The sequence below is a fragment of the Portunus trituberculatus genome, chromosome 17 (assembly GCF_017591435.1).
Source record: "Portunus trituberculatus isolate SZX2019 chromosome 17, ASM1759143v1, whole genome shotgun sequence".
NCBI lineage: Eukaryota > Metazoa > Arthropoda > Malacostraca > Decapoda > Portunidae > Portunus > Portunus trituberculatus.
In genome coordinates, this window is record NC_059271.1 from 22,272,930 (window position 1) to 22,296,973 (window position 24,044).

Consider the following 24,044-nt stretch of genomic DNA (forward strand, 5'->3'; position numbering starts at 1 on the left):
ATTCATCTAGGTTACTGTCTGGGATGATTTTAGAATGCAAAGTACTGATTCCCGGTCCTAAGAGACTTATAATCTGTGATAGATACAGAATGTTAGTGAATGTAAATGGATGCACGGTTCAGCTAATGATATAGTCTTATCTCACACAGGATTCCTTTAATAATATGCATGCTTGAGCTGTCATATTTCGCTTCGATGCCATTGTCTTAGTAGATTTGAATGTGATGAATAAATTTTCTAATACTGCAAATTTATGTATTTTCTTGATATATACACCTTTAACACAATGTTCGAGAAAAATCCTTGGTGCCTGGAAAAAAATTACGTTATGATTCGATAAAAAAAAGTTATTGTATAATCAGCAAATAATGAATTATGTGTGTGTAGGCAAATTATGTTTTTTTTTTTTTTATTTAATCGAGGACATTGCTGATTGTCCTGTTGAACACACTTATAATAACATCAAGGGTCAGCTTAAACGTCATGTTTGCAGCAGCATTGCTCATAACCTTGACACTTGTTATGGGAAAGGCAGTCCCAGTTCAGTCCATTATGTACATGTCTCCCACACCAGCAGTGTCACCTATGGCAGGAAGAGTGCCGCCCATGACCTTGTTGCTATGCGTCTCAGGCTGGGTTACAGGTACTATTGGGAGGTCAGTGGGGCTGCTGCTGTGCCCTGTAAGCTGTGTCACAGTCCTGCAGGGCACACACTTGCCCACTATGTCATGGAGTGTCCCTTGCTGGTGCGTTTCCGCCCACAGGGGAACTGGGACCTGCCACCAATGATAAGCTGGTTCTTCAACAATGACATCATCCCTGCCATCCTCAAGGATTTCCCACTTTTTGCTCCACCTTTGTAAATAATGTAAATATACTTAAGGTTATTTATTTTTGTACTGTAGTACATTAGTTTTCTATGAACATTTGTTTGAGGGATGGGTGGCAGGCTCCTCCCATCTCCTTTGTTGTACTTTTTTTTTCAACAATAAACTTATCAAATCAAATGAGAATGACGGTCACTGGTGTCACTCTCAGTTCGGCAGGCTTATCTCTTATAACGTGTTTTTTTTTTTTTTTTTTTTTAGCCATCACCCTAGCATGGGTATTAGGTCATTTTTCATTTTATTTAGCTATTCTTTTAAGATCTAAACTTTTTTGTATTTCTATAAACATTTATTTTTTTTATTTGTTTATTTATTTTCATTTATTTATTTTATTTTTTACGTCTATTTTTAGATATTAACATTATATACACACTCAGGTTCTCATACACGCTTCATTCACACAGGGATCCTACTCCTATTTCAAAACTATTGTTCCTTGTCAGGGCATGGGGGAGGGAGGGATAACTCACAATCACACAGGGTGGCTACGTAGCATCACTACGTATTGCACATATACATGAGGAGGGAAAACATTTACATCACATCACGCAAGACTGAAATCATACACACTTTCATAGTTTTATTTACTTACATAATATTGTTGAAATGTTTACAGTGCAAAATAAATATAAACACATGATTGAGGGACTACTTGTTGGATAGAAAACTGAATGTAGTTGTATATGGCAGTTCGAATATCACTAGTGGCGTTTCCCAGGAGTCTGTGCTTGGACCTTTACTGTTCCTGGTTTATATTAATCATGTAGTCTCTCAACTAAGTTGCAAATTCTGTCTGTTTGCTGATGATCTAAAACTTTATTTAGCTTAATTCCCCCTCGTTGTCGGATCACCTTCATTCTCACATCAGTCTGCAAAGTGATATCAACCTACTCCATGGAACAAGTAGCTCCTGGGGTCTTGCATTCTCTGTTCATAAATGTGTTCGAATTAATTTTTGTAGGAATTTCAGAGATGCACCTGTTCTTCTGCCGTACTTTATTGATGATCAACCAATTAAGGATGTTGAGAATCATGACCTTGCAGTTCGTGTGGATGCCTCACTTAAGTTCCACCTCCATGTTAGAGAAATTGCTAGGAAGGCTAGCGGCGTTGGGTTCTCTATCTTGAAGGGAACAGTCTGCAGATCTCCTGATTTTATGAAAACAGTCTTTATTTCTCACATTCGCCCCGTCATCGATTTCGCTTCTGTGGCTTGGTTCACTGGTTACTCTGGAGATCTCAAATTGCTGGAAGGTGTCCAGAGACGGTGGACCAAGAAAATTGAGGGATACCAAGATTTGTCTTATAGTGAACGTCTTGCTCAGCTAAATTTGTATTCCATTAAGGGCAGGTTGATTAGGGCTGACCTTATTCTGGTGTTCAAGATTCTGAATGGTTATTGCCCTCATCTCAGTCATTTGTTTGTAAGAAATTTGAATAGGGGTATAAGAGGTCATTCTCTTAAGCTGTTTATTCCACGGTGTAACACTGACATTAGGGCTCGTTTCTTTTCAGTTAGAGTCATTGACATCTGGAATTCTCTACCTGAAAATGTTGTCTCAGCTCGTTCAGTAGAGGCCTTCAAACGTCTTCTTCACCCTGCTCTTAGTCCAAGGCTGTATGATTTTGATTAGTTTTGTAATCTCTTCATCTGTGTTCTCGGTAATCTGCCAACTGCCTTATTGAATCAATTTTCCATAAAGTACATTATGAGTCTTACCAGCTCATTACCCAAGCCATTTTGCTGATGCCAACATTAGCCAACCTCAAGCTGTAATTCAAGAACATCTTTTTTGCATTCATGGTTGGAGGCATCACTTGTTTCTAGATGATCCAGTACTCTATATTCATCCATTTTACCTTAGCATGGCTCATAGGGAAAGATGATCTGGGGAAGAACTGCATATAAGAACCAGACAAAAAAAAAAAGATGCCCAACAGTAAAATGAAGAATGAAACTAATAATAATCACGATGAGAGCCGTTACAAATACCCACCTCGTGGTAGTGACAACACACATACACAACAACAACAATACCACCAATCTCCGGTGGTCACTGGTCCCTGCATTCACGCAGACTTCACATTGACGGAACATCACACGTTGAGGGCCTCATTTTCGTGTGAGGTAAAGTGAGAGTACAGCGTCCTCAAGAGTTGCTATGGGGCATGGTGGTGGGAAGAACACTGCTAGATAAGAGATTATGCAGGAAATTCGTGGTTTGAGAGGATACTTGCTATTCTCATGACTGTCCAACTCGGAACGTTCATTAAATTACTGAATCATCCCACATGCTGAGACAACTCGGACCATATTGCTATACCAACTTTGACCATCAATTATAACTTTATTGTAGTTAGAGGAAGTGTCAGGTAGCTGTTTCTAATACACCCGCATCAGATACAATCGCGAAACTCGCATGTCATATAGGTAGAAGGGTTGATGACTGGATTTCAGTCACTTTGCAGTTTCATCCAACCGTGAAATCTCTGATGTGGCTTATGTTATTCTGGTGAGAAATACAGTGAATTGATTGATGATATATGTAATTTCCATCATAAATTAATAATTTTGAGTTATAACGTTTTTTCAATTCCAACTTATGCCCACTTCTCATTCCCAACGATCTTGGGAAATCGGGGATTTTGGGTGGAGGAACATGAAATTGAGTAATGTGCATTGCAAAAGAGGTCGGAAATCAACAAAATCACATCAAAAACCTCAGAAAATACTGTAGCATTATCCTCAAAAGTAGGTGACTTTCTGCTTGTGAACAATATGTTCCATTATCTTACAGCACACAGATGTCAAACTTATTGGGCAATAATTCAGAGGAGTGGGTTGAGACCCTTTCTCAAATACAGGTATCACATTGGACATTTTCCATGCAGAAAGAATATAACTACAATGTATTGACTCGTTGAATATCAGGTACAATAGATATGCAACAGTGTGAGCATATTCTTTAATAAGTCTGGAGTTCATCCTAGTGGTGTGTCCCAGGGCTCAGTTTTGGGGCTCATTGCTGTTTCTCCTGTATGTGAATCATGTCACCTCTGATGTGTTCTGCAATTTCAGACTTTTTGCTGATGACCTAAAACTGTGTCCAAATAAATCACTTCACTGTAAGTCAGGCCCTCAGGGATTTTACAAAAGGCCAGAGAGATATTGATGTGATCATGTCAACTGCTGAATCCGGGGGACTGAAAATGAATAAACAAATGTGCAGTGTTAAGAATTCAGAGATCATTTGATTGGAACTTAGTGAGTCCATACTTCAGCTATTACTTAATGCACCAATCAGTTTTGTAGATAACTTCTCTAATCTATGAATAACAGTTGATGCCTCACTAAAATTTCATCAACATTCATAATATTGTTTCTAAAGCTGGAGCTCTAGCTAACAATTTGTTGAAGGCCACTGTATGTTGCTCTCCATCATTCATGGTCACTTTTTGTACAACATATATCAGGCTCCTTTTGGAATTTTCTTCATGTTTGTGGTTCACTGGGTATACAAGGCAACAACAAATTGCTGGAATCTGTGCAGAGGAGGTGGACCAGACATATTTAAGGCCTGCACAAAATTAGTTTTTTTAGGCAGACTAACTCAACTAAACCTTTACTTCTTCGTACAGACCTTATCAAGCATTGGAAAATCATCCACAGACAATCAACCATCTGGCTCGCGACACTGTTTGTTTTAGCCCCATCAGTAGACATTTGGGGACACTCTTACAAGCTTTTCCCAACACACCAGTTTTTTTTCTCTCAGAGACGCATTCTTCTCTGGAATTCTCTGCTTGTTCAAGTCACCCAAACAGACTCGCTAGTCTCTTTTAAAAAGGTTGCTACATGCTACTTTAGGAAACCTTTTGTTTGAGTATGACGAATAATTATATTTTGTTATCATTCAAATGCTGTATATGGTGTACTATCTAGTCATCTAAGTCTATTGCAAATTATTTGTACCTTGGTCTGGCACAGCTTTCCCTAGTTATATCTACTTTTTCTTAATATTGTGTTACACTTTCATTAGCAAGTGAGTAAACCTGGTAAGTTAACCAGATGGTGGTGGCAGTTGCTCCCGTGGCTTTCCCACAGATCCCCCAAAATTGTTAGGAATGAGAGGTAGGCAGAAGTTTGAGTTGAAAAGGTCATAATTCAAAAATTATTCATTTGTGATGGAAAAAAAGTGTGTGTGTGTGTATATATATATATATATATATATATATATATATATATATATATATATATATATATATATATATATATATATATATATATATATATACCATCAATCAATTCACTACATTTCTCACCAAAAAAACATCAGCCACATCAGAGATTCCATTGGTAGTGAAACTGCAAATTGATCAAGATTTCTTCTAAGTCTGGTTTTTATGTCTACCCCCAAGTGGGACCAGTGGGAAATGAAAGATTTCATGCCATGTTAGAAAATAAATTAAATCACTAACATCAGGAAGTAAATCACTACCTTGCTCAAAAATTGTTACCAACCCTAACCTAAGTTTCATGCCCTCCTCAATGAGATAAAATTACTTTGCAGGTTTCATTTACGTTAAATTAGGTTTATGTTAGAGGTTAGGTTAGATTATGTAAAGTGCAGTAGTGAAGCTTAGTTTAAGTTTAGGTTGGAAGGTTAGGTTAGATTATAATATGTAAAGCACAGTAGTTATTCATTTTTCAACATGGAATGAAATGTTTTATTTCCCATAGGTCCCAGTTTGGGGTGATACAAAATCCCAGCTTAAGGAAATCCCAAGTCACCTGCAGCATCAAGAAGGTTAGTGACATTTTTCTGTCACTTTATATTATCATTTGATAGCTATGTATACAGTGGCGTTTGTGAGGGTCTGGAAGAAAATAATAAGAAATATGGAAGTGGAATTATATTAGACCATTATCAAATTTTTTGTAAGTACAATAATGTTGAATTTGAGGTCAAAGTTGTTATTGGCTCACTCAATAATTTGAGATGATATTCTCTGGTGGTGGTGCTCAAATTTTGGATGTGGAGTATTATGGAACTTAAGAATATTATCTTAAGTGTCCATTATAGTTAAAGCTTTGCTCTTTCTCAGCCCAACAGAATTGTCCATTATAGTTAAAGCTTTGCTCTTTCTCAGCCCAACAGAGTTGTCCATTATAGTTAAAGCTTTGCTCTTTCTCAGCCCAACAGAGTTACAGGGATTTCTCAATTTATGTGGGGACACATTAAAGGGATTGCATAATGTAAAAATCACAAAGTGAACATGATTACTGAAAAAAAACTGTCTACTGTTCAAGGTTTCACTATGAACCAAAATGATTTTCTCCATAGGAATGAATGTAGAATACTAGATTAATCCATTCCTGGAAGGCATGTGTCTGAGAGTGTGACTCAGCATGCACTCTGTGGTCCCTGCAGCATGTATCCTATATAAAATGCTTTTGTGAACCTCTCAGCTGGAATAAACACAGGATCATCATTGCTATAGTAATGGCATCTAACTGACAGCAAGACAACATACGCTGATCATCTTAATGACGTTTATCATGCATCACTAGCTGTTCTGGAGATGGTGTCTCTGTGCTACAATCAGCTGTGATGAAAAATATGGCAGTCTAAATGAACATCTCACAAATTTGCCATAGCAGAAAAACATCTTGACATTGGGTTATTTTAAATAATCCATGTAATAAGAAAAATAACCAGGTTTTTTACCTCTTTATTCCAAAATTGTATATTCTAAATACACATAAATTGAGAAATCCTTGTACTTCCAAATTGTTCTACTAATCTATATTATCTAAGTACAGGCCTACATAATGGATTACCATTTTCATACCCTATCAGCAATTTTATTTTGCATTTATGTCTCCTGATGTTATAGGAAATTCATTAATTTCAGGACAGACAACTGTATCCTTAGAGACAAGTTATGCTCAAGTGTCAAGATAATGGAGCCAACATATTCAAGCTTGTCTAGGAATGGCACAAACTACAATTCTAAGACTTCACCCGAGCAAACTTCAGATTCTTGCTCTTCTTCAGAAGATGAAGCACTTGATGACATTTTGGATGATGAAAACTACTGGTTGAAATGTGCTTTGTGTGGTAAGAAATTTGCTACGAAAAAGCTTCTTGATATTCATATGCTTGACCATGGTAGCAAGAAAAACACCTGTAGAGTATGTGGTAAATTTCTTACAAGTAAAAAAAATTTGAGGCTCCACATGAGCATACACAGTGGAGAAAAGAATTTTATATGTGAGATTTGTGGACAACGTTTCAGACTGAAAAATTTCCTGAACAGGCACAGACAATGCCATTTGCCCAAAGCTTACAACTGTGAAATATGTGATAAAACATTCTCTCATTCCTCTCGACTTGCCTTACACCAAAGATCACACACTGAAAGGAAGTTTCAGTGTGATATATGTGGAAAACTTTTTAGCCAAAAGCCACATTTAAATACACACATGTTTATTCATAATAACAAAAAAAATTTCCAATGTGAAGAGTGTGGAAAATGCTTTTTTACCAAGGGAAATTTGAATATCCATTCTTTTGTTCATACTGGTTTGAAGAAATATGAATGCAATGAATGTGGTAAAGGATTTCCAGTTCAAAGTCGACTGAAACTTCACATGTTAGTGCACACAGGTGAGAAGTCATATCAGTGTGAAGAATGTGGTAAGCAATTTAAATATAAGATAAGCTTGAATAATCACACATTGCATCATCATGGTGTAAACAAGAAGGTACAACTTGACAGTAGCCATGATATAACAATAGTGACTGATGAGAGATTTGATGAAGGAAGATGTTTTTCGTGTGGTGAATGTGGTAAATCATTTGACTCATTCGGCAGACTGGAAGGACATATGCAACTTCATGAAATAACAGATGAATCATTCAGACCTCATGAACCACTCTCAAGTGATGTTAACTTAAGCAAAACATCAAAAGGTTTCAAACAGTATGATTGCTATAAATGTGGTGGTCTATTCACATCAAAAAGTAGTCTCAGTACCCATTTAAAGAGTGTGCATAGTGATGTGAAGCAGTTTCAGTGCTTGGCATGTGAGAAAACTTTTTCAAGAAAAAGTTACCTTGAAAGCCACATGGTTGTCCACACTGGAGAAAAAAAATACAAATGTGAGGAATGTGGTAAATGTTTTACTCAGAAAAGTAGCTTGAATACACATTTGAATTTACACAAAAGTATACATAGATGTAATGAATGTGGAAAAATATTTGGAAGAAGTATACTCTTGATGCGACACCTTAAGCACGGACACAGTGAAGGCAGGGTGGATGCAGAGCAAGTGAGAACAACTGTTTTATGTGAAAATGACAGAAATAGTGATTTTGGTCAAGAACTTGCAAAAAGTGATGAAAAAATAGTATTAGAAGAGTCAGATATATTTCTCCCTAATGAAGTAGAAGAGGACTTGTGCATTTTGGTGGAAATAGATGATATTGGTCATGATCAAAGTAATGTAATAATCCAATCACACATATAAGATGATGGGATTAGCTGTACTAAATTCACTTTAATATTTCAGGTGTAATTAATAAGTGTTACAAAGATGTTCACATGTTATTCTTTCATGCATGCTATATTACTTTTCTTTTGGTCTCCTAAATATATTGCTTTGCATTCCCCATATATTTTAATCTCTATCTTGTGTACTCATTTTCAGAGAAACATTCTCAGTTTGTCTTGACTATTCTCACAGGACTGAACCTTTTCCATTCCCATCATCTCATACATATCAAAGTCACCATTACAACAGTTTTAAGAATAACTTAACTGCATCTGAGTCTGAACTAAAGGCTAAGTTAAGGGGACTGACGAGTTAAAAAAAAATTTTTAAATAGAAAAATAAATAAGAAATAAAAGATGCAAAAATCATCTCACGGCATCCTTAGGCCAAATAATTCACAATGCATACATGATTATTCTTCATTCATGTTTAGGTACTATTTAAATACTCATACTCATTTTTTTTTCTCATTCACTGTGATGAGTAAGAGGAAGTCTTACTTTACCCAAAGTGAATTAATGGCAAAAAACACATCAAATATTAGCTGAAAGCAGAGAACAAAGTGAAGTTGTGTGGATAAGCTCATGGCATGTCATCCAGTCTGTCCTTGTCAGTATCTCGCCTCCTATTCCATATACTGTATGTTATTTTTCTGCCTCTGCTACCCTGACTACTACTTCTGCTATGTCTCTACTACTGTACAAGTACAGTCACTGCCTTCTGCATCATTGTTTCCATTAGCAAAAGAATCTTGGTTAAAAAATCTAAAATTTTTGAGAGCAATGAGGAAATCACATTCACTAAATAGGATGTATTAGTTTCAGTGGAACAGCTGGAAGGACTTGTTGGCAAGATGTGTGGTCCCAAAACATGTAAAAAGGTTCTTGGCATAACACTACCAGTCACTGGGCCAAATGCATCATGGCCTCTTTGTATGGATTGTGTGCAGTGTTTCATCCAATAGACTCCAGATGCCATCTGTCAACACACTTGCAATGATAGTTCAATATCATCTACAGTAAGTCCCTGCACTTGGCGAATTAATTAGTCTGGCGAAACTACCGCCAAATGCGAATTTCACCAAACACGAGTTCTTTTTACCATATAAATTGCCTAAAAAATGCCTCAAGCAGTCTTTGGTCATTGCCAAAGTCCCTCTTTTGACCCCTAAAAATACCATCTTTCGAGCTGAAATAAAATATTTTGCCTTCACATATTAGAACACATGTACAAAACAGACAAATAAACAATAAATAAAGCTAATAAGACATGATATAAAGGCTGCAACTCCCATTTTTGCACCCATTTCCCTTGCCCACTTTCGTCCTTGCCTCCACCACCATTGTCCTTACCCAAACCAGTACCACTTGTTGCCCTAGAAGAGGCCATGTTGTCGGTAAATTGCCAGAATTCGTTATCATGCTAGCAGAACAGAGGGTAGCACAAACAAAATGGCTGAAGGGGACTCTCACACTGCATTCTGATAGGTTTAGAGAGAGGTCTGATGTCACCGGGGAGCCATGTGGTTCACCGTGCGGCCGCCAAGTTTCAATTCTAATTGCCAAGCGTGCACTCGGTGGTCCGTGGCCACCCTACCACCAAAAGTTAATTTTACCAAGTTGAGATTTGCCAAGTGCGGGGGCTTACTGTACAACTCCAAACATATACAGGCAACCCCCGCTTAACAAACAGGCTACATTCCTAAAAAACGTTCGTTGTGCGAATTTTCGTTATGCGAACCAATTATAACAAGTTTGACCCGACTTGAACTTCCATTGAGAGTAAACAAAGCAAGAGTGCATCATAGTACAGTAAAAGGTTTAATGAAAGTAAAAGTTATGAAGTTAAACATTTAAGCAGTTTAATTTAAGACTAAGTCATTATAATGTACACTAATGTATGTAAGTAACTTTATAATGTTGTTGATCTTAAATTTATGAAGGGAGGGAGAGTGGAGCAGGAAATACGCTAGCTGGCAACCTGTGGAATATAAACAAGAGGCACATCATTGTACCACATACAAAACTTATGTACCATATTTCTACAAGGCTTTCCATATTATCCAATGCAGTGTCACGAGTTCAGGTGGTTCTCTTAGCTTGCAAGGAAGATATGGTCTCACCAGCCTTCTTAATAGAGTCTGCTGACTTGAAAATAGTAGAGACAGTAGATGGAGTCAAGATGGTGGTGAGCATTGCTATTAGTTTTCTTGCCTCTCGTGTCTGTGAATAATATCCACCTTCACTTCGAGAGTAAGAGACTTCTTTCTCTTCTTAGCAATGCTAGGCGACATTGCAGGGCTGGTTGCAGGCGTTTTGATGGCATGTTGAGTGTGAGATGACGAGCTGGTGCTGGACCTTGTTTTTGTTTTGAACTAAGAGCAGGGAAGGGTAGGGGAGTGAGTGGTGTGCATGTTGTCCATGAGAGGCGCTGGTGTATTCAAAAGCCTGTTGGCTTGCGTAATATGGCAGGGCTTTCAAAATTGGAAAAAAATAACCTGGATAAAATTTTGTTAAAGCGAGTTTGGTGTTCGTTATACGAGCAGATGGTAGTAAAAGGAAACGTTCGTTGCAGCGAAATTTTGTTGTGTGAACGTTCATTAAGCGGGGGTTGCCCGTACATTAAAATAACATGCACCTAATCATTGCAGTATTTTATAGTCGTATATGAATGAAAAGCGTGCCTCTTTAAACTTTAAAATCTTGTATCTCACCAATCTGAAGAGGCGAATTGATGTCTTTGTTACTAGATGCCTTCACAGGTTCATGGGGTACCGCTGGTATGACTTTGTGTCAAATCAGCGATTGCTCCATGAGACTGATTCGAGGACCAACATAGTCCGTCAACGCCAATTGCAACTATATGGGCATGTGGCACACTATCCAGAAGCTGATCCTGCATATCAGGTTGTCTCCATAAGGCATAACCCAGCATGGAAGATGCCAAGGGGATGTCCACAGTCAATGCCTCTTGCTGGGAATTACTTGGAATGAGAAGGGAGCCTGCATGGAGACTTGCAAGGCATGACCGCATGGAGTAGCGCCATAGAGTAGGCGAGGCAACGCGCCCCCCGGCATATGCCCCCCATGAGTAATTGATTGATGATCTCAAGGTTTTTTAATTGATAAAACTAAAAAATCCAAATTTACACAATTTATTTTACAGAATTGTGAACCTTGTGACAAGTCTTCAAAAATAAAAAAGAAAAACTTGTCAAAATAAGCCAAGTCAAAACCCCAATTTTTTTGTTTGTCCTATGGAAAAAAAAAAAAAAAAAATATATATATATATATATATATATATATATATATATATATATATATATATATATATATATATATATATATATATATATATATATATATATATATATATATATATATATATATATATATATATATATATATATATATATATATATATATATATATATATATATATATATATATATATATATATATATATATATATATATATATATATATATATATATATATATATATATTTTTTTTTTTTTTTTTCATAGGACAAAAAAATTGATTTTGACGACTTATTTTGACTTTTTTTTTTTTTTTTGAAGACTTGTCAAGATTCACAATTCTGTAAAATAAATTGTGTAAATTTGGATTTTTTTTGTTTTATCAATAAACAAAAACTCTCCCATATTTTTTTCAAGTTTGAAAAAAAATCTAAGCACAATATAAATTTTGTCTTTTAAAAGATATTTTAATTACCTTTCTATTGACATCTTAATAATCAAAATTGGAAATATATATATATTTTTTTTTTCTCTCCAAATTGGATGAGGCAAACATATAACTCACCTAAAGGACTCTATATCCATAATTCATAAAAATTTGGTCCAGTTTGGTTCATAAGTAATAAAAACAAAAATGCCCAATGTAAATTTTTAATATTCAGTTTGCCTATCAAAAAATGAATCAGTTCACTATTTCCTTCAGTACCAAAACATTATATACCAAATTGCCCAATACAAAGTATAGTCTTCAACTAGATATTTACTTATCATTAAAAAAGGGGAACACCTTAAAAAAATTGGTGTTTCAAAAATAAGAGCTTATGAAAATAATAAAGAACATCTGCTGCCAAGTTTATAGCTGAAAATAATATAGCCCCACCTTTTTTTTAACATGAATTATTCCTTAGTTGTACATTTACACCTTCATTGTAAAGAATAATATAATTCAGTAAAATAACATTGCCAATCAAAAGTTATTTTGCCTTACTTCTACAGCATAAAATTTGGTATGTTTCAAAACATTGTGATGCTTTTCATGAAATGTTACAAATACCTCAAGATATCACTGTTACCTTTCTTTACTTGTATGAAGCTCTATAGTTTGTAAACCCATTCTCTTAATTTTTATATCTACTAATATTTTACCCATTCCCATACACACACAATGTGTGGTGAACTGGGCATGTTTATGTATGAAACTAATTCCCTCAGAAATGGTCATTATGTATCAAATAAAGTATTTGTGTCTTATTTATCATAACACAAGGCCTATCAAATGTTTCCTTTTTGGTGGGAGAGGACCAGAAGTGGGTACAGGGGGGGTGGCAGGTAAGCCACAATGGCATTCTACTCTACCACTTCCGTTTTCTAAAAGCGATAGGTTCTTGGAGTCTGGCTCTTCTTGGTCTGAGCTTCCTTCCAGCGTTCACTCATCCGCACTAGACCCCTTGGTACCTCCTGGAACAACAAACTGAATTAAACATAAACAAACTACCCACAAATCTCCAAACCTCTATCATATTTCATTGCTAATGTGCATAAAGTTGCACATTTGTCTATCACGCATGAGATTATGGTACTGCTATTGCATGCCTCATTCAAAAATTCCCTTGTTATGATGTCAAGTGGTAGTTGAGTTTTTTTATATAGGCTACTTCTATTGAGAAATAGTTTTTCCCATATTTCTCCAATCTACCCATCTATCTTGGCTCCTACTTGTCCACAATGAGGTACTGTATTTAACAGCATATAGGATACATCTTTTTCCAGTACTTTTACCTACCCTAACTGCATGCATCATTAATTTACTGTTGGTATTATTGTTACCAGTATTATCACTTTTAAACAAATTATCGTAAAAATGAAAGTAATCTAACTTGTGTGGCTGTGATGCATATTTACAAATATCACCTGATCAGTCCTCTGGCTCAATGCCATCTAGTGGTGAGGAATAACAGCAAGTTCACGATCATAACAAAACATATCAAGACCCTCACCGTTCTGGCAGCAGAACAGAAAGATCGAGCTATATAATCTCTTACAAACTACAAGTGGTAGATTATGTCAAGGAGCATGGCAATAGAGCAGCAGCCAGGGCTTTAAGGTCACCACCTTTGGAAAAAAACGACAAGTGTCTGGCAAAAGTAAGACCAACTGAAGAGCGCAAGGAAAGATAACTGTTTTCTGCTTGTGTAATGTGCTGCTAGATTGCTTTCAACAGTATATGAATTTTTTTTTCCTGAATCTGACATGTTGAAATAGGTGTACATTTTATATACCCATGCGTCCTTTATGGTGTTAAATACACTAAATAAAATGCTTTAAAATGTATGTTCTTATTATGATTCTTGATTAAAGATATTTTTTTATACTGTATTATTTCTTTAATTTTTTTTTTACTATATATTATATGGCATAAACATAGGCAAAAAAAAAAAAAAAAAAAAGACAGCTTTGAGACCCTACTGTTAATTTCAATTATTACCATAGGTTCTTCACTTCAGCCATCATGATTTCCACCATCGCATAGTGATAGATGTACCAATTAGGTGATAGCGGAGGGATGACTTATGTGCTCATTGAAAGTTGAGTGTAGTTTTCAACTCTTGTATCATTATAAGGCAATTTTTTTTTAAACTTCTGGTATCATAATTATGTAGGTGTATAAATGTTACACATTCTTGATGAAAAGCAATATGAATTCATCAATAACATGTCCTGTTACTTATGCCTGCCAGGTAGTATAAGGTCCACATAAAAATGTATCGGTAATCTTTTGGTATGTTTAGTGAGTGTCCTTGTACTACTGTTCACACAGTTTTCAAGACAGCTTTTAAGCTCACAGTTGCCTAGACACCAATACTCACCTCAAACTTTTATAAGTACAGGAAAGCCTTACTGATTAGGTTGGACTAATGGTCCATTCCTAAAAAAATAAAACTAAATTACCATTCCAAATCAAATGAAAAAGCCAATGAAAAGAATGCTGTGTTGCTTTACTTTGGTTACAGACCACTTGTTTGTCAAGAAAATAATAATTCAAGCAATGAGCTACAGAATGGATAATTTGCTACACTACTGTCTTTTTTTTTTGTACGTATATATATATATATATATATATATATATATATATATATATATATATATATATATATATATATATATATATATATATATATATATACATTACTGTGTGTGTTATGTGTAGCTTCTCTGCTTATAGACCATTTATCTGCCAAAGAACAAAGCAAGCAATGTGTTATGATATGGATGAATTACTATACTACCATGCCTTCTATGTTGCATGTATAAGCTTTCTTAGCAACAGTAATAACTGAGAAAAAGTTTTTAACAATACATAAGTAACAAGCATTATGGTACAATAAATGCATGTACTGCCTGTATTTATTTTTATTAATGTAAGAATAGGGTTTATGACTATCATGTTCTTACCTGATTTGATCTCTGTAAGATATCAATTAGTTTCTCAGCTCTAGCCCAGTCACTACGTGTGAACAATGTGATGGCCGAGCCAGATCGACCAGCACGTCCAGTGCGGCCCACTCGATGCACATACTCCTCCATGTCTCGTGGGCAGTCAAAATTGAAAATGTGTCTGTTCACAAAGAATTATTATTCAATATAAGGTGTAACAGGAATTTCTGTAGATATTGCTAGAGGTAAAAGTACAAATTCTATACATATAAGCATTTTGAGGTTTTGTTTAACAGTGGGGTGAAATTTGAATGAATTGGGGTGACAGATACAATGGCTAAGCCAGACAGCTGTTTTATGTCGTAAAAACACAATGTACTATAAATATACTCCACCTTAATGCATGTGATTATTTTATTATTTTTTTTTTATTTATTTATTTTTTTCCTTCTCTCCTGCAGAATCATGCAGTACAATTTACATATATTCACTGTTGCTGTCTTGCCATGAAACTTCAGACATCTGATTTGCTGCTAGCCTCACTCCTTTTCCCTCGCTACCTGGGCATGCAAGGTGTTTTACAGCCTATTATTTTATTTGTTGTTTATTTATGTTTTAAGTAAATTACCTGTCCGCCAATATTACTCGTCACATTACAGGATACTGTAATACCCAAAATTTGTAGAAATGATGCCTGAATAACTCACAATTTTACTATTGGACAATCTATGTCAGCATGTTATCATTTCTACAAATTATGAGGTATTACAGTAGTATTCCGTAATGGGACAAGTAGTACTGACGGACAGATGATTTTTTTTTTTATTACAAGAAGGAATTAGCAAAAAAAAAAAAAAAAAAAAAAAAAAAACCACTTCAAATGCAAGTTCCCTAAAAGATTGGAAAGAATTAGCTGAAAGACAGACAAATGTCTTGAAACCTACCTCTTAAAAGAAGTCAAGTTGGAGGAAGATGGAAATACAGAAGCAGGCAGAAAGTTCCGAGTGAAAGATATGAATGATTGAGAATACTAGTTAACTCTTGCATTAGAGAGCTGGACAGAATAGGGATGAGAGGAAGAAGAAAGCCTTGTGCAGCGAGGCTGCAGGAAGAAGGAAGACATGCAGTTACCAAGATCAGTAGAGCAGTTGGTATGAAAATAGCGATAAAAGATAGAAAGAGATGCAATATTCTGGCAGTGAGAAAGAGGCTGAAGACAGTCAGTCAGAGGAGGGAGCTGATGAGATGAAGAGCTTTTGATTCCACCCTACCTAATAGAAATGTGTGAGTGGAACCCCCTCAATCATGCAAAGAGTACTCCATACAAGGATGGATAAGGCCCTTGTACAAAGTTAACAGATGGAGGGGCAAAAAAAAAAAATAAATAAATAAAAAAAAAAAATAAATAAATAAAAAACTGGCAGAGACACCTCAGAAAGTATAACTTCACAGAAGCTGTTTTAGCAAGAGATGAGAAGTTTCCAGTTAAGATTATGAGTAAAAGAACAAATTAAGGATATTCAGTGTAGAAGAGGGAGACAGTAGATCAGAAAGAAGATTGTGAAGTGACAGATGTTTAACCCGTAAGAGGTCAAGCACGTACATGTACGTGAAATCCGCGGTTACTCTCTGTGGTCAATCATGTACAAGTACGTTCATCTCTTTTTCACTTCCTATACATTTGAAATTCCCTCTAGCGACACTAATTATGTTTGTTGAGGTGTCTAGCATATATCATCACATTTTCCCACTATTCTGGCAACTAGGCAGGCCACCCACTCTCACCACCTCCCTCCTGATTGACCACTGCGTCCCGCCTCTCAGCCCCTCACTTGTCTCTGACTGAGTCACGATGGCAGGCAGGCATCCCCGCTCTCTAACTTCTGCAGAAATTGCTGAACAATTATCTTTTGAGGTAGATATTTTTGATGACAACAGTGACATCAGCACTGATGACAGTTATGCTGATCCTGATTATGTTTTCGATCAGGAAATGGAGGAGGAAGATGAACAGCTTGAGGCACAATACTTTGGTGTGTTTCCGCCACCACACACTCCTCCTTCTCCCACTCCTGGGCCGTCACATACATCTTCCCTTTCTGACACATCTAACTGGCTTTATGCACCCAACACAAGAAAAAAGAGAAAGGAGTCTAGGCCATCTTCAAGTGTAAGGCAACAGTCATTGCTGTCCCAAGTGAAGATGGTGGTGATGATAAATATGATGACCTTGACTCCAGTACAATCACACAGCAGCCAGGCAGTGACAAAACACGCGGCACACCTCGTATCTTATTGTCTATCCACAGCAAAACACCACTTTGCCGAGGGAGGGGAAGGGTACCTGCTGCACCTGACCTAATTAGACCTGGCAGCAGATGGGACTGGATAGATGGGTCAAATTTTGAGCAGCAAGTTTATAATTTTGATGAGTCAAGCCCAGGGATAAAAGTGCAAACACTCACAGCAGATAGCCGGGAGTGTGAGTTTTTCAGTCACTTTTGGGATGAAGACATCTTGGAAACAATTGTAACTGAGTCAAACCGCTATGTGTATTTCATGAGAGGAGGTAAAGTGTTGAGTCCTGAGTCTCGTGAACATCAGTGGTATAATGTTACAGTACCTGAGATAAAGGTTTTTTTGGTCCTGGTGATGCTGATGGGAGTGGTCAAGAAAAATAACTACAGAGATTATTGGACCACTGACCCTGTAGTCCGGACACCAATTTTCAGCAAGGTCATGCCAGTGAACAGATTTGTCAATATATTGCAAGTGCTTCACTTCACTGATAACTTGCAGGCATATGCAAACAACACAACTGAAAAAATTAATAAGATTCGGACTGTCTTTGATCATTTAAGAAGTTTTATCCTTATAAAAATGTCAACATTGATGAGAGTTTGATGTTGTGGCATGGAAATATAAGTTTCCGCCAATAAATATACCATCAAAATGCCACAGTTATGGCCTCAAATTATTTGCACCTTGTGACTGTAAGACTGGTTTTGTGCACGACATTGTGTTGTATACTGGGGATGGGACAGAGGTCACTGATGATAGGAGCCTTGGTCTGTCAGGAGCTGTAGTGATGACACTTATGGAGCCATACTTAGATAAAAATCATGTACTCTATGTAGACAAATGGTACATAAGTCCAGCATTATTTGAATTTCTTTCCTCTAGACAGACAGGTGCGTGTGGAACTGTGATGAAACGTAGAAAACACATGCCATATTTTCCTCCACTAGCAAACAAGGGAGACTGCGTCTACAGGAAAGCCAAAGGCACACTTGCAGTTATATGGAAAGGTAAACGAGATGTAACACTTCTCACCACCATTCATCACCCTCAAATGGTTCTCAGCCACAATATTGATCACTCCACCAGACAAAGTATTATGAAGCCAGAGTGTGTGCTAGACTACAATACCAACATGCGTCTAGTAGACAAAGCTGATGCTATGATTTCCTCCATAGAATGTGCCCGTAAAACACTCAAGTGGTACAAGAAACTATATTTCCACCTAGTTGATATAACAATGCTGAATGCTCACATATTATTCAAAGAGAAGACATGCAAAAATCCAACTCTACAAGATTTTGTCATCAAGGTGGTACATCAGTTGTTGGAAGAGAATACTGTTGAGCACCCTACCCCAGGACGTCATGTAGTTGACAATCCTGTATGCCTCAAGGAACGACACTTTCCATGCACCTTGCAACCAAGACCAGACATGAAAAAGAAAAAAAGTTCAGAAAGCCTGCCATGTTTGCAGTCACACAAAAAGACGACCAAGAAAGCAGAGCAACACTCGATATTGCTGTCATGAGTGTGATGTAGCTCTGTGCATTGAGCCCTGCTTTGCAGAATATCATACCCTGCTGCAATATTGAGAAGCTTGGATAGTGTAAGAAGAAAAAAATATATACTTCTGATCAAGTGCTCTTGTTTTATGGATTTGATATATTTTAAAAAAAAATACTTCTGATCAAGTGCTCTTATTTTATGGATTTAATATATTTTATACAAAAATATGTATCTTTTTATCAATAATTATTCATTTCACACATTTATCTTGTAGGTGAAAATAAATATCTGTAAAACAATGCAGAAAAAAGGAAATGTTGCCATACACCAAAATCGTACGTCTGGCAGCATCGCTGAATGAGCCAAATTTAAAGTCCCAGCAGGACATTTAAAAATAGCAATTTCTAACTTTAACTCTTTTTTATATACTTTTATAAACATTTTGAGTTATATGGGATCAAAAATGGAAAAATGATTTTGGTGACCTGGATGAGTAAATGGTATGTAAATGAATGCTGACCTCTTACGGGTTACGAATCTTCCTGTTGAGAATAGATTAAAAAACTTTAGACAAGCAAGAGATTAAAGCTATAAGACAGTAGTTTGAGGGATTAGAACGGTCACCCTTTTAAGGAACAGGCTGAATGTAGGTAAACTTCCAGCAAGAAGGAAACGTAAAAGTCGATAGACATAGTTGAAAGAGTTTGGCCAGGCAAGGTGCAAGCACAGAAGCACAGTTTTTGAGAACAACAGGAGGGACCCCATCAGGTCCATAAGCCTTACAAGAGTTTAAGCCAGCAAGGACATGGAAAACTTTAATTCTAGGCATGAAATAGTCAGAGGGAGGGACAAGTCCAGAATCATTCAATGTGGAGTTGTTAGCAAAGATTCGAGAGAAGAGTTCAGCTTTAGAGACAGATGAGATAGCAGTGGTGCCATCAGGATTAAATAAAGGAGGGAAAGATGAAGAAGCAAAGTTATTGGAGAAGTTTTTGGCCAGATGCCAGAAGTCACAAGGGGAGTAAGATTTTGAAAGATTTTAACATTTTCTATTTATGAAGGAATGTTTGACAGGTTGAAGAACAGACTTGGCAGGATTGCGGGCAACCTCTCTATCACGTATAGCATGAGAACAGGCTATCTTAAACCAATGTGTAGAAGATTTAGATTGCAAAAAAGAATGAGGAATGGATGCCTCCATGCCAGACACTATCACCTCTATTATGTGTTCAGCACACAGAGATGAGTCTCTGACACGGGAACAGTAATCATTCCAGGGAAAATCAGTATGATAAATCCTTAGGTCCCCCAACTGGTAGAGGCGAAATGCCAGAAGCACCTCTCCTTTGGGGGATCCTGAGGAGGAATTGGAGAAATACGGCAAGATACAGAAATGAGATTGTGATCGGAGGAGCCCAACGGAGAAGATAGGGTAACAGCATAAGCAGACGGATTAGAGGTAAGGAAAAGATCGAGAATGTTGGGTCAGGAAAGCAAGTAGGGTGTTGCACCAGTTGCTTTAGGTCATGGAGGATAGCAAAGTTGAAGGCTAATTCACCAGAATGGTCAGTGAAGGGAGAGGAAAACCAAAGCTGGTGGTGAACATTGAAATCTCCAAGGATGAAGATCTTTGCAAAAGGATAGAGGGACAGAATGTGATCTACTTTGGAAGTTAAATAGTCAAAGAATTTACTATAGTCAGAGGAGTTAGAAATTTAGTTTGAGAGTGACTATTAAGTCAAAGCCAGATGGTGGAAAACTCAGAAGATTCAAGAGCGTGGGCATGAGAGGAAGTTAAGTCGTGCAAACAGACACAACATCCAGCTTTAGAATGAAAATGAAGATAAAGAAAGTAGGAGGGAACAGAGAAGGGGCTACTGTCAGTTGCCTCAGACAGTTGTGTTTTGGTGAGGAAAAGTAAATGAGGTTTAGTAGAGGACTACAGACTGAAAATTAGATCCAAGACTGAATACTGCAGAAGTTAATGGAGAAAAGTCGAGAGAAGTGTCAAGACATTTTGGGTCACCACCGAGCGAGCAGTCCAACCTGGGGACATTTCTGAAGGTTGAATTTGGAGTGCCCATTTTTTTTATTTTGAATTTTAAGTAAAGGAGTAAAGGGTGTGTGTGTGGTAGGTGCATGCAGTTTTGTGTGAATAAGGAGAGTTGTCTTTAGAGAGCAGGCTGTGACTGCCTCCCGAGTTGTGAGGATCAGAAGGAAACATTCAGCGAGATCACAACTAGCTTTAATGGAAAGTTCACAGCACTCCCTGAACTAGTGCTATTAGATCTCATTGGGAGTAAATTATCATTTTGTTATGTGTTTACTATCTCCTCCAATAAACATTACACAATGTTAGCATAGCTGTAATTAATGACAAATCAAATAATAGGCTGTGTAACATTTTGTATGCCCAGGCAAGGGGGGGAAGGAGTTGAGGTTGGTGCAAATAAGCTGTTTGAAGTTTCACGCCAAAACAGCGACAGTGAACACATTTAGGTTGTACTGCATGAATTTGACAAAAAAATGTTGAAATTATTATATACAGAACCAAAGTACTCACGTCACATCATTGACATCAATGCCCCTTGAGGCAACATCAGTGGCAATGAGAACTCTGGATTTACCAGATTTCAGGTCTCGAAGGGCTTGTTCTCGGTCAAACTGGCAGATGTCACCATGCATAATACAAACCTGAAAGCATAATTTGCATACCATTAATTTCAATGTATGTAATTTATATACAATCATAATATATGATGAATAAGACTAATGAACTTGTGCTTTATTGTAATGTAGAAGATAAACTAAAGCAACAATAACATTACGTTTTCTTCCAAGATTCGTTCTTAATGAAATCATGAAAAAAAAAGAGAAAACTCCAAGAACCCAAAAAATTGTTTTACAGAAATGTATGAAAGATGCTTTTAGCACTAAGCAGCAGCCACTGTAAAAATAAGTAAAGAACTGAAAAGACTGAGTATAGACAAATGTATAAAGCAGAACCAAGGGAAGCATTGTGTCATGGCATCATTTCAAGGTTTCAAGAAACTTCAAAATAAGAAATGCCATCTTATATATAAAGCAAGACAGATGGGAAGCTACAATACATGATCACAACATACAATAAATCCATAGTAAAAAAGACGTGTTCACTTACATTCAAGCCTTCCTCTAGCATTTCCACAGATAGATAATCCACCATACACTTCCTCCCAACAAACACAATTGCCTTTTCTTTATTGCCCAAGCTGGTAATGAACTTTATAAGCTGCAAGAAAAGAGGACATTTATGAAGTTCACAAACAAAACTGGAACTCCATACCTGCTTATGTATTTCCTTCACCCTATTATGTCTTGAAAGGAGAGTTAGAAGCACTTCCAAGTACAGGCAAGTCCCGCTTAACGAAAGTTCACACAACAAAATTTCACTACAACAAACGTTTCCTTTTACTCCCATCAGCACGTATAACGAACACCAAACTTGCTTTAATGAAATTTTATCCAGGTAATTTTTTCCAAGTTTGAAAGCCCTGCCGTATCACGCAAGCCGACAAGCTTTCGAATACACCAGCGCCTCTCGTGGACAACACGCACACCACTCACTCACCCCTACCCTTCTCCGCTCTTAGTTCAAAACAAAAACAAGGTCCAGCACCAGCTCGTCATCTCACACTCAACATGCCACCAAAACGCCCTGCAACCAGCCCTGCAATGTCCCCTAGTGTTGCTAAGAAGAAAAAGAAGTCTCTTACTCACAAAGTGAAGCTGGATATTATTCACAGACACGATGCGAGAAAACTAATAGCATTGCTCGCCACCAAGCCTTGACTCCATCTACTGTCTCTACTATTTTCAAGTCAGCAGACTCTATTAAGAAGGCTGAACTCGTGACTCTGCAAAGGATAAAATGGAAAGCCTTCTGGAAATGTGGTACGTAAGTTTTGTATCCGGTACAATGATATACGCCCTTTGTTTATATTCCACAGGTTGCCAGCTAGCGTCTTTCCCACTCCATTCTCCCTCCCTTCATAAATTTAAGATCATCAACATTATAAAGTTACATACATACATACATTAGTGTACATTATAATGACTTAGTCTTAAATTAAACTGCATAAATGTTTAAATTCATAATTTTTACTTTCATTAAACTTTTACTGTACTATGATGCACTCTCGCTTTGTTTACTCTCAATGGAAGTTCAAGTCAGGGGTCAAACTTGTTATAATTGGTTCAGTTAACGAAAATTCACTTAACGAACGGTTTTTTAGGAGCGTAACCCATTAGTTAAGCAGGGCTTGCCTGTACCTGTTAAAAATCTCCTGTGTCTGCAAACTGACAACTGTACTACTCTAACCATACTCTTGAATAACATAATAATGCAAGATAAATATGATACTGGAATTTCTTAATGCTGAAAAAAATAAAAAAAACAGCACACTTACTTCTTCCTTCTTGTCATCATCATCACACATCACAATCTTCTGTGTCACTGTGTGAACAGCCTTTAGATCTAGACTACCAACCACCACTGTTATTGGTTCTTTCATCAACTTGCTCGCCAAGTCTCGCACACCTTCGGGCCAAGTGGCACTAAAAGCATACAGAGATTAAACAACAATATAAAATTAAATTACTTTTAGAATACAAACTACTTATAATAAATATTTGTATTATATTATAAATCACTATTAGTTTATACTTAGGTAGGAACCATGCTAAGGCAATATATAGTGCAGTGCGAGAGTGTGCATGCATGTGTGCGTGGTGTATCATGTATTAATACTTGCAACAGAGATCAAAGGAATGGACATATGTGACAAGTAGCAAACAAAATTGGTGATAACATTTACCTGGTCATGACACTCTGACGATCAGGGCGAGTGATGAGCACAGCCTTTCTTATCTGTGGCTCAAAACCCATGTCCAACATACGGTCAGCTTCATCAAGCACCAGGTAGGATACGCCACTCAAATCAATAATACCTGCAGCACAATGTTCAAACCATTAGTACTGGTGACTCTCTATACTATATTTCACTAATGCAAAAAGTTGCATAAGTACAAGAAAATTACACTGCTTGGCAATATACTT

General features: G+C 36.9%; 2 protein-coding genes across 19 annotated transcripts in view; one reads left to right on the forward strand and one right to left on the reverse strand.

Moving 5' to 3' along the window:
- LOC123504837 (zinc finger protein OZF-like) overlaps positions 1-24,044 on the forward strand; it is a 182,409-nt gene that overhangs the window by 124,712 nt on the left and 33,653 nt on the right. For 5 of the 18 annotated variants that reach the window (XM_045255706.1, XM_045255707.1, XM_045255705.1 and 2 more), the window contains 2 exons: positions 5,629-5,695; positions 6,804-11,702. In XM_045255706.1, coding sequence (XP_045111641.1) covers positions 6,853-8,421 — 1,569 coding nt within the window. In that variant the 5' untranslated portion in view covers positions 5,629-5,695; positions 6,804-6,852 and the 3' untranslated portion in view covers positions 8,422-11,702. Of the gene's footprint in view, positions 1-2,889; positions 3,016-5,628; positions 5,696-6,803; positions 11,703-24,044 lie in introns of those variants that run through there. The other 13 variants (XM_045255701.1, XM_045255719.1, XM_045255710.1 and 10 more) reach the window with 13 other exon arrangements.
- The window catches only part of LOC123504839 (probable ATP-dependent RNA helicase DDX43), a 31,584-nt gene continuing 19,575 nt past the window's right edge, over positions 12,036-24,044 (reverse strand). Inside the window, exons 8-13 of the mRNA XM_045255721.1 lie at positions 23,803-23,935; positions 23,395-23,542; positions 22,107-22,217; positions 21,510-21,640; positions 15,158-15,320; positions 12,036-13,162 (exon numbers count right to left, since the gene is read on the reverse strand). Of these exons, the coding sequence (XP_045111656.1) occupies positions 13,073-13,162; positions 15,158-15,320; positions 21,510-21,640; positions 22,107-22,217; positions 23,395-23,542; positions 23,803-23,935 (776 nt within the window). The 3' untranslated portion in view covers positions 12,036-13,072. The remainder of the gene's footprint in view (positions 13,163-15,157; positions 15,321-21,509; positions 21,641-22,106; positions 22,218-23,394; positions 23,543-23,802; positions 23,936-24,044) is intronic.